This window comes from Nicotiana tabacum, chromosome 15, assembly GCF_000715075.1.
Source record: "Nicotiana tabacum cultivar K326 chromosome 15, ASM71507v2, whole genome shotgun sequence".
Lineage (NCBI taxonomy): Eukaryota > Viridiplantae > Streptophyta > Magnoliopsida > Solanales > Solanaceae > Nicotiana > Nicotiana tabacum.
The window spans coordinates 10,996,125-11,007,629 of record NC_134094.1 but is presented as its reverse complement, the minus strand read 5'-3'; the positions used below and the strand labels follow the sequence as shown (position 1 = coordinate 11,007,629).

General features: G+C 36.9%; 1 protein-coding gene across 1 annotated transcript; it reads left to right on the top strand.

Moving 5' to 3' along the window:
• Positions 1-5,138: 5,138 nt before the first annotated feature.
• LOC142169527 (uncharacterized) lies at positions 5,139-7,030 on the top strand. The gene is made up of 4 exons (XM_075231396.1): positions 5,139-5,175; positions 6,032-6,312; positions 6,395-6,565; positions 6,683-7,030. The coding sequence occupies exons 1-4, from the start codon at positions 5,139-5,141 to the stop codon at positions 7,028-7,030; spliced, it is 837 nt and encodes a 278-aa protein (XP_075087497.1).
• The last annotated feature ends 4,475 nt before the right edge of the window (positions 7,031-11,505 follow it).

The window sequence follows — 11,505 nt, the reverse complement described above, 5'->3', positions numbered from 1 at the left end:
AGTTTAATAATTTATACTTATGATGTTTCCATCTAATATTTAACTTTTGAAATACAGAGCAAGTGTGTATGGGAAGACCGCTATAGCGCGGAAGTGGCTACAAATTTTCATCATAAAGCTCGCAAGAGATTGGCGGATGCTTTCTCGGATGCTAGAAAGAAGAACAAGAGGCCTGGATGGTTACTTGAGAATTTGTGGAATGATTTGCAAAGGCAATGGCTTACCGCAGAGTTCTTAGAGAGGAGCGAAAAAGGAAAGAAAGCTCGTGCATCCGAGAAGGGAGGCTCCTTGCACACTGGAGGTGCGATCAGCCTAGGGACAATAAAAAGAAGATTGGTACGTAATTGCTTAAATTATTTTACTTTTCTAAGTATATCTATTCTGTTTATTAACTAAATTAATTTGTTTTCAGTAAAAGAAGTATGGGCGTCCAATGAGTCATGATGAGCTATTCAAGGAGACACATGTTGTGAAGAAGAAGAAAGAGGGGGATCAAGATAGGTGGGTCGAGGACCGGGCCTCGACTGCATATGTAAGCTTTCAATTTTATTTAAGTATTATAATTTACTTTTATAAACAACTTGAAATACTGATTTAATTTAAAATAATATAGGGTCGCTACCAAAGTAACGTGGAGGAATTCATCCGTAGTCATCCAGCTGGTGAATCGGGTGAGCCAACCCAACCTTCGGACGAGGATGCTGAAAGAATATGGTTGGAGTCTGTTGGCGGTCCAAAATGGGGGAAGGTATACGGGCTTCCTACTAAAAACTTCCATCGTTATAAGTGTGGAATGTGAGGAATAGGGACTTACTCGCATGGCAAGCAACTTAATAGGGAGAGCCTCTCCGCTATGCGGGAGACAGTGACAAAGCTCACATCAGAGCTAGAAGCGGCCAAGGAAAGAGAAAGGCTTAGAGATGCTCAATTCCTTGGCATGCAAGCTCAGATAAGAACTCTCCTATCTAGTGGAGCTTTTCCGTTGCCCCGATCTCGTGAGTCATCTCCAGAGGGTCGAACTCCACATGATCGTTCCTCCCGCCCTGCTCGTGATCGTTCCTCCCGTCCTCCCCGTGATCGTGCTTCCCGTCTTCTACAAGACCGTTCTCTATATCGTCTTGTAGATGAAAGTTCATCAGACGATGATGATGATGTTGTACAAAATACCCCTTGACTTTTATATACTTTGAACTAGACAAATAGAACTAGTTGTAATTAGTTTTAACTTGGTTTTGGATTTTTATGTTCAATTGAACTTTAATTTATTAGTTTTAAAGTATTTATTGAATGTTTTGGTTGTTGTTGTTGTTGTTGTTGTGTTCTTGTTGTTGTTGTTGTTGTGTTCTTCTTCTTCTTGTTGTTGTTGTTGTTGTTGTTGTTGTTGTTGTGTTGTTGTTGTTGTTGTTATTGTTGTGTTGTTGTTGTTGTTGTGTTTTTGTTTTTGTTGTTGTTGTTGTTGTTGTTGTTGTATTTTTGTTGTTGTTGTTGTTGTTGTTGTTGTTGTTGTTGTTGTTGTTGTTGTTGTTGTTGTTGTTGTTGTTGTTGTGTTGTTGTGTTGTTGTATTGTTATGCTGGCAGGTGGTTTAGCTGCCAAAACAGGCATTTTATGCCAAAATTAATCCCAGAAAAACCGACCAATGTTGGTCGGTTTTTAATAAAAAAAAAAATTATTCCAAAATACCGACCAAAGTTGGTCGGTTAATGAACGTTAAATTCCCAGAATTCAAGACTACCGTCCAACTTTGGTCGGTATTTTACTTGCATTGTTGAGATTACCGACCATAGTTGGTCGGTAATGTTTAATTTTAATTAGTTTTAAAAAATATATATTTTCAATTACCGACCAAAGTTGGTCGGTTTTTTTTAATTTTAATAATTAATAAAAAAAGATAATCCGACCAACTTTGGTCGGTAAAATTAAACTAATAAAATATGTTTCCTACCAAAGTTGGTCGGTAAGTAATTAAACTTGTCATATGATCGTTTTAATATACCGACCAAAGCTGGTCGGTAATTTCCGACCAACTTTGGTCAGTAAGCCGTTCCGACCATCAAAATACCGTCCACACCGTAAAGGTCGCGTTTTGGTCGGTAATTTGCCATAACCGACCAACGTTGGTCGGTATTTTTGGTCAGTTTTTAGCGAATTTCTAGTAGTGAGAGTTTAACTGATTAAGAGTCATAACAAATGGCTTAGTATTATTTTCCAAGACTACAACAACCTGTAAAATCTCATAAGTGAGGTCTGGGTAGGGTAATGTGTACGCAGACCTTACCCCTACTCCTGAGAAGTAGACATGCTATTTTCGATAGACTCTCGGCTCAAAAAGATAAAAAAGGACAGTGAAGCAGTATCAGCAACGGAAACCAGATAAATAATACCAGCAACATAATATAGATAATTTTAGGTTTTAAATAACTTGAGTGTTCAAATATAATTTTTTTACTACAACTATAACTCATTATATAGTCCATTAATTGTAACGACCCAACCAGTCGTTTTAACCTTTAGAACCCTATTCCCCTAAATAAAACTTCCCCAATATACTTTAAATGATTTATGACTTGCGGGGATAGTTGGTTCGGGATTTGGAAGTGTTTGGGTTGAAATCGAAATATTTGGTTCTTTAAGATGGCTATAAAAGGCCAAGTTTGACTTCGGTCAACATTTTACGAAAATGACCCCGGAATAGAAGTTTTACGATTCCAACAGCTCCGTATGGTGATTTTGGACTTAGGAGCATGTTCAAAATTTTATTTGGAAGTCCGTAGTTAAATTAGGCTAGAAATGGCTAAAATAAGAATTTAAAGTTTGGAGGTTTGATCGGGGAGTTGACTTCTTGATATCGTGATCGGAATGCAATTTTGAAAATGTTCACGGCTCTGTTATGTCATTTATGACTTGTGTGCAAAATTTGAGGTCAATCGGACTTGATTTGATAGGTTCCGGCATCGAATGTAGAAGTTGAAAATTCTTAGTTTTATTAAGCTTGAATTGGGATATGATTCATGGTTTTAGAGTTGTTTGATGTGATTTAGAGGTTCGACTAAGTTCGTATGATGTTTTAGGACTTGTTGGTATATTTAGTTGAGGTCCCGAGGGCCTCAGGTGAGTTTCGGATGGTTAACGGATAAAAAATTGAACTTAATCAGCTGCTGCAATTTTTCTCTTCTGCTGGAAATTCTGGGCTGTGATCGAGCCCAAGATCGAGGCCCAAAATCGAGCTCCCAAGATCGAGCTCTCAAGATCGAGCTCCCATGATCGAGCTCCCATGATCGAGCTCCCGAGATCGAGCACCCCTAATCATGCTCCCGAGATCGAGCTCCCCTAATCAAGCTCCTTGATCAAATTGGACAGATCTGTAAGTTATAAAAACAGAGGCATTCGACCCATTTACCATTTTTGACAAACTTGAGCTTGAACAGAGGCGACTTTTGACAGATTTTCAAGGAAAGACATTTGGGATAGGTGATTCCAACTCGGATTTGGTCTATATACACACATATATCATTGTTTTCACCATTTAATTAGTATTTTGATATTGAAATTTTGGAAAATTTTAGAAAATCTCATAGAAACGAATATTTGAGATTTTGATATAGATTCAGAGTCGGATTTGAGTGAAACTGGTATGGTTGGACTCGTAATTGAATGGGTTATCGGATTTCATAAATTTCGTCGGATTTCGAGATGTGGGCCCCACAGATAAATTTTAATTAATTTTGGGATTTTTATTGAAAATGTAATATTTCTTATAGAATTGATTCCTATAAATTTTAGTGATTGTATCGAATTAGTTATGGTTAGATTCAAGCCAATCAAAGTTGGATAATCGAGGAAAGGGCCTTCTAGTGGATTAAATTAGAGCAAATTGAGGTAAGTCTCTTGTCTAATCTTATGAGGGTAAAATTTACCACATAGGTCATTAAATTAAATAATTGTTGCTAATTGTGGGGGCTACGTACGCACGAGGTGACGAGAGTTCGTGCGTAGCTACTATTAATGCTAAAGTCCGGGAAGTTTAGGAGTCAAAAGCATGAATTACTTGTGTAAATGGTAGTCTTTACTTAATTAAATTATTTGATATATTTATATATATGTTGTGAATTGTTAGATAAAAATATTAAAGGATGGAAATCTCATATGCTTGAATTTCTGTTTAAATTAATTAATTGTTAAGAGAAATTGTTCTTCATGCTGAATTTATCTTATAATAAATGTACTCTCATTCCGGAGGTACATAAGAAAATATCCTCCTTTCTTGTGGAGCGGGCCGAATGCCTCGGCAGGATATATGCATCTATGGATCATGTCGCATGTCCCTCGGCAGTGTACACGAAACTCTGGATCAGGTCGTACGGCCTCGACAGAAATCATGCTTAATAATAATAATAACTACACGATACTTGTTAACTCTGTGAATCACGTTGATATAAATATTTCTATTTTCATGATTATTTAATATTATTGACCCATAGTGAGTGTCAAAGTCGGTCATCTCGTCTCTACCAATTCGAGATTAGGCTTGATACTTATTGGGTACACGTTGTTTTCGTACTCATATTACACTTGTTGCACATTTTATTGTGCAGGTATATATATGTATAGCGGCCTTGTGGGCGCAGATGTGCGGTTAATAATTGTGGGGATATAGGTGAGCTGCATTCTATATTACTATCCGTAGCTAACAAAGTTTCCTTCAGAGTTATTATATTATCTTGTCTAATTTGTATTCTGGACAAATGCTGTACTTTATTTTAACTCCCTAGTAAATGCTCATGCACTTGTGATACCGGGTTTTGGGAATGGTTGTGAATTGTTTAAAAATTTAGTTGTTAAAAATATTTATCATTTACTCTATGAGTTTTATCTTTACTATTTCATTGGAGAAATTTTTATTTAAAAAAAATACTAAAATGAGTAATTAAGTTAATTGATTATGGTTGGCTTGCCTGACAGTGGTGTCCGGCGCCATCACGCCCTTTTTTGGATTTTGGGTCGTGACATTAATAGTACAATTATAGTAATAAGATAAAATCAATCACATAATGCAGCCTAGTTATCTGATTTGGAACGAAAAAAAAGAAAGACTTGTACGTGCACCCCTGTAACGTCGTCCCACTACTTACTGTACAAAATGCCGTCCCTTTTAATCTTACCTTCTCCATTGAGTGGTAAGCTCTCTCTCTCTAGATATTTTTTCAAGAGCTTCACATTTTTCGAAGCTCAATCTTTCTTACGTTGAACTTTTGGTGTTTGTGAGTTTATACAAGTTTGTAGAAACTTTTAGGTTGACAATTTTTTGTTCAAATTTTTGGGGTTTGTGAGTTTCTCCATTTTGGTATTTGTTCAAATTTTTGCTCCATTTCATGTGTTATGTCTTCTAAGTGTTGTTGAACAAGCACATTCACCTCAAGATCAAAGCCTCTTGAAAGCCCGATAGATTGCTATTTTTAGTATATGTTTATGTTTATGTTTATGTTTTTGTTGTTAGAGCTGATATACTCTTACTATGCATATTCTTATAGAAACTAGCAGATAAGAATCAATTGTGACAAAATATTTAAGGAAGCAGGATATTTCCCTAAGTTTTTTTGGTGCTACTTAATGATGAAAAACACATTTCTTCGGAAAAACAAGGTCTTTAATGATGTCTTGAGAAACAATCATTTTTATTTTTCTCTTGAAAATGAATGTTTATTTTCTTGCTATATGTAGGTCTTTCCATGTCGCTACATTTTGGTATTTGTTCAAATTTTTGCTCTATTTCATGTCTTATGTCTTCTAAGTGCTGTTGAATAAGCACATTCACCTCAAGATCGAAGCCTCTTGAAATAATTCTAATGCTCAGTTCAAATCATTGCAAGGACTACTTTCTGAAAGATTTTGATTACTTTCATCAACTATTTGAGGCTTCTTAGAACGAATTTTATGTCTTCTCATTATCCTCATCTCTTCTTCAAAAGAAAATTATCACTTCATCACAGTAAGTTGATTTTGTTTTAATTAATTTCTATTTTAATTTTAAAGATGTGTGCTATGCATATAGCACGGGAGAAGCCGTATTATCGTCTCTTTTTGCAAAAGAATTCAGTGAACCTCCTATTGAACTCTCTATACAACAAATCGCAGATCTATTGCCAATAAACATTAATTACGAAAACAGATTTCACAGAATAGATGAAGTCGGGTGTTATTTTGGTTCGCATGTTGATGCTCTTCTATACACAAGAGACTTTGGTTTGTTCAAAGAATGTGACTATCCCAGAAGAGGGAGTAGAAATAAAGATGATATCCCTCATATCCCTGATGTATGTATGTTTCTCCCTCTTCAAAAATATTATATTATAAAAATATTAAACTTATTTCTTTGTTTTTTGTAACACATGTTAGAAACCGAGATATCGATTTGGACATGCCAATCGTATGTGTATTGATGGGGATCCACATAGGAAGGATTCTGAGAGATTAGTCCCGGCAGAAGAGATTAATCGAGTGTTGGCATACCAACCTATGGTTGGTGCAATCGATATCTATGACAGTTTCGCCAACTTCAAGGGAGATGTATGTACTGTTTTTATTCTTATACATAATATTTAATTGTTGAAAGAATTACTAAATCTGTTTTTATTATGTAAGCTGAATTTAACTTAGATTGCTATTGTTTTAAGTATTGTATAGGGTGTCTATACAGGATGTATTGCTCATGAAACGGATCAAGGTGGACATTCTATTCTCATAATAGGATGGGGCATTAAGAATGGAATAGAATACTACTTGATTAGGAACTCATGGGGTGAGAACTGGGGGGATGGAGGTTATGCTAAAGTTAGAAAGGACTTAGTACACTGGTTGGCATATCCTGAAGGTGTCGATAAAGTGGGTAATCATTATGAGGATTATAACAGCACTGAAGCCAAAAAAGAGAAGGAAAAAGGTGCTCCTAGCAGCAGGCGGACCAAAAAGGAGAAGGGAAAAGGTGCTCCTAGCAGTGGTGGAACCAGAAAAGGGAAGGATAAATCCCGATAGATTGCTATTTTTAGTATATGTTTATGTTTAAGTTTATGTTTTTATTGTTAGAGCTGGTACACTCTTACTGTAACGACCTGACTTGTCATTTTGAGTATTATAACCTCGTTTCCTTATTTACTATTCAAACTTGGCTTTACAGTTGTTGTGTAACGTACCGAGGTAATTGGTTCGGGTCCGGTGAGGTTTTGGAATGAATTAGAACACTTATTTCCAAGGTTTAAAGCTTAAGTTAAACTAGTGACTGGATGTCTACTTATGTGTAAACGACGTGAGAATTTAATTCTGATGATTCCAATAGCTCCGTATGGTGAATTTTAACTTAGGAGCGTGTCCGAAAAATTATTTGGAGGTCTGTACACGAATTAGGCTTGAAATGCCGAAAGTTTAATTTTTGAGAAGTTTGACCGGGAGATTGACTTTTTGATATCGGGGTTGAAATCCAATTCTAAAAATTTGGAATATCTGTGTTATGTCATTTATGACTTGTGTGTAAAATTTGAGATCAATCGGACGTGATTTGATAGGTTCTAGAGTCGTTTGTAGAAAACTAGAAATTTCAAAGTTCATTAGGCTTGAATTGAGGTGTAATTCACGGTTTTAGCATTTTTTGAGGTTATTTGAAGGTTCGAATAAGTCCGTATGATGGGTTAGGACTTATTAGTATATTTGGTTGAGGTCCCGAGGATCTCGGGTGAGTTTTGGATGGTTAACGGATCATTTTTGTACTTGGTGGGATTGTTGATATCTATCGCTATATTTTTCGAATTTTCTCTTTCGCGAGTGCACCCTCGCGTTCGCGAAGAGGAATTTCAAGTTGGCAGGATTTACTCTTCACGTTCGCGATGGGGTCTCGTGTTCGCGAAGAGGATCTGGGTTGTGAATCGCGTTCGCGTTTGGGTATCATGTTTGCGAAGGGAAAATAGTGGGCATGGGTTTTTTCCTTTGCGTTCGCGAAGAAGGGCTCTCTAAAGCATCGCGTTCGTGAGCAGTGTCTCGCGTTCGCAAAGAGAAAATGTTGGGCAGCACATTTTGTGCTTCGCGAACGCGAGAGACTTGTCGCGTTCGCGAAAAAGAGAGGTCTAGACATAAAGTTTAAGTTCGGAAAAATGAAAATTTGTCCCATTTTCCATTTTTAACGATTTGGAGCTCGGATTGAGGCGATATTTGGGTGATTTTCAGAGAAAACAACGGGGTAAGTGTTATTATCTCAATATTGGTTAAATTACCCGAATCCATGATTGTTTTTATCAATTAATTGGTGAATTAAGTTGAAAAAGTTTTGTAAACCCTCTAAGTTTAAATTGAGGATTTGAAGGCCGAGTTGTGGTCAGATTTGAGTAATTTTGGTATGGTTGAACTAATGGTTGAATGGGGGTTCGAATTTTGTAAGTTTTATCGGATATCAAGACATGGGCCCTATGGGTGATTTTTGGGGCGTAATTTCAGATTTTTGGAAAATATTAGTATTTTGATATGGAATTAATTCTTATATTTTTGTGGACTGAATCAAATTATTGTGACTAGATTCGAGCCGTTTGGTAGTTGATACGCGCAGGATGGAATTTCTAGAGCATTGTTTAGCTTGCTCGGCATTGGATTTGGCTTGTTCGAGGTAAGTAACTTCTAATCTTGGAGTTGAGGGTATGAACCCTGAATATATGTATTATGTGAATTGTTGGGAGGTGACGCACATGTTAGGTGACGGGCGTGCACTATAGAAATTGTGACATAATTATTTATGTAAAATTTTGTAGTTAAATAATCTTGGCATTTTCCATGCGGTTTTATGAGTTAAAGAAATTGAGCTGAAAAGCATATTAAAAATCACGGTAAGGCTATGTGCCAGTATTATTGGGACCCACTGAGGTCATATTGTTGTGAATTATTTATTTTAAATTGAAAATTCATACTCAGTCATATTCATTTTATTATATATCATATCTCAGTCTCTGTTGTTATTTATCTATACATCATATCATCATTTTGGGCTATTCTCATGACAATGTGAGCCCATGAGAGAGAGACTAAAGAGATTGATGACTGAGGGAGATCAAGGGCTTGATTGTGAGGATATTTTTGGGATCGGGCTGCACGCCACAGCAGGCCATGTTGGCTTTATATATATATTATACTATTGCACGTGAGTTGGTCGTGCAGCACGTGAGTTGGCCGTGCGGATCCAGATATTATTATAGCACGTGAGTTGTCTGTGCAACACGTGAGTTATCCTTGCGGATCCAGATATGATATTATAGCGCGTGAGTTGTCCGTGCAGCACGTGAGTTGTCTGTATTATAGCGCTTGGGCTGAAGGAATCCCTCATGAGTCTGTACATACCCCTAGTGAGCACCGTCAACTATAAACAGGGATCGGGCTGCACGCCGCGGCTGGTATTGTATAACGCTGAGTGATTGAGTGTGCTGAGCATAGTGAGAGAGAATGCGAGACAGTGAGATTGAGTACTCTGAAAGTGTGAGTACATGAGTACAATATCTGAGATACATTGCATTGACATGCACACATGACATATATGCATAGAGATGTGTTTTTCTCATGCTGTACGGTATCCCATTATTCATGATTTCTCACACATGTTGACAGATGGGAATAGTGATGCATTTGTTTTACACTGGTTATCCGGAAAGCAAATGAGACATTTTATTTATTATTGAAAGGATTTTGGAAACATTACTGTTTTCAAACTTATTCATATTTTTGGTAACTTCGGTAAGCGATTTGGGGTTTTTCACTGATTTACTTGAAAGACGGAACTATTTTCAGAAGTCATGAATTAGCTGAGCATTTATTCTTTGAGTTACTTCTGGTATTACTTGTTTAATATTGTTATGAACTATTGTTGGTTATGGAAGTTGGTACAAGCTCGTCACTACTTTCAACTTAAGGCTAGGTTTGTTACTTACTCAGTACATGGGGTCGGTTGTAGTGATACTACACTTCTGCACATTGTGTGCAGATATTGGCTGTCGTTGTTGCTGTGTTCGATGGTTGCCAGATTTGAAGATGTACCTGCGTTCTTGTTGTAGCTACCTCTTGTTCATGGTAACCTTAGATTTATAAAAGCTCTATTTATATATTATTCAAATAGACTATGTATTTATTTCATTATCGCTTTGTATACTCTATTCTTAGAAGCTCATGATTTGCATTACCAGTTCTTGGGGAAAAGTATTGGTTTTAGATATTTTCTTTTAATTAATTGCCTCGTTAATTTTATTGGAATAAGATAGTTGGTAATTGTCTTACCTAACGGGTTGGGTTAGGTACCATCACGACTAGTTGGATTTTGGGTCGTGACAAGGTGGTATCAGAGCCCTAGGTTCATAAGTTTTACAAGTCATGAGCAAGTGTCTAGTAGAGTCTTGCGGATGGGTATGATGACGTCCATACTTATCTTGCTACAGGGCATTTATGATATATATACTTTCCATCTTTCTTTCCTTATCGTACGAGATTGATTCAGCTTGAGACATAACTCTTTGAATTCCTTCCACGTATTCGTATGCGCACATGAGCGCTCGGTATCAGCTGTGTATCGTCGGCTTGTGATTTTATGAACGAGGTTCAAGATATGTATTCTGTGTTTTGGTGATGGGCCAGTCTGGAGGACTTGAGGCCAGGTTCAAGCCTAGTCTGTAGGATTAGACAAATCAATCTTGACAAGTCTTGAAATATGAGGCATTTGTAGGCATGTAAATTTTATTAAAATTAAATTTATTAAATAATTTGGACTGTATTTTAAATTCAAGATATATTGGTTCAAATAAATATTAGGGGCTAATATAATTGAATTAATTATATAAGTCCAACACATATGGGTTAATAAATAAGTTTTAATCCATTGGGATACCCCATTTAATTGGGCTAAAGTGATGAGCTCACTTCATTAAGCACAAGATGTCATCTTCCTAGAGGCCCAGTTTGGCGTCACGTGTCAAACGACGTGGCGCGCCAAGTCAAACGGAAGAGCCAATGGGATCATGCCACGTGTCAAAATAACAAGGCATGTCAAGCCAAATCAAAAGGCCAATGAAATCGTGCCATGTGTGCGGGTGACATATTCTGGCCAATCAAATGCGGCCATGTCACACTTCAAATTGATTGGTCGGAAAGAGTTTGTTCTTATCACAACTCCTCCCTTCCACAACGATAAATAGGAGTCTTCATAACCCAGAAAAGACACCAGAAGTTATAACATGAAGCAAGAGAGAGCTCGTGGATCAAACGCCGCAAATTTCTCTACAAGTTTCAAGCTTCAAGCAATCAAGTTCTAGTTCAAGAAATCAAGTTCAAGCTCAAGAACGAAGAACAAATCAAGGTCAAGTTCAAGCAATCAAGCTCAAGAACGAGATCATCATTCATGACAACATCTACAGGTTCAAGATCAAGCTCAAAGGCCCTTGAATTTATTTACTATTGAAAAGAAGAATGAGAGAATTCATAGAGATTGTACA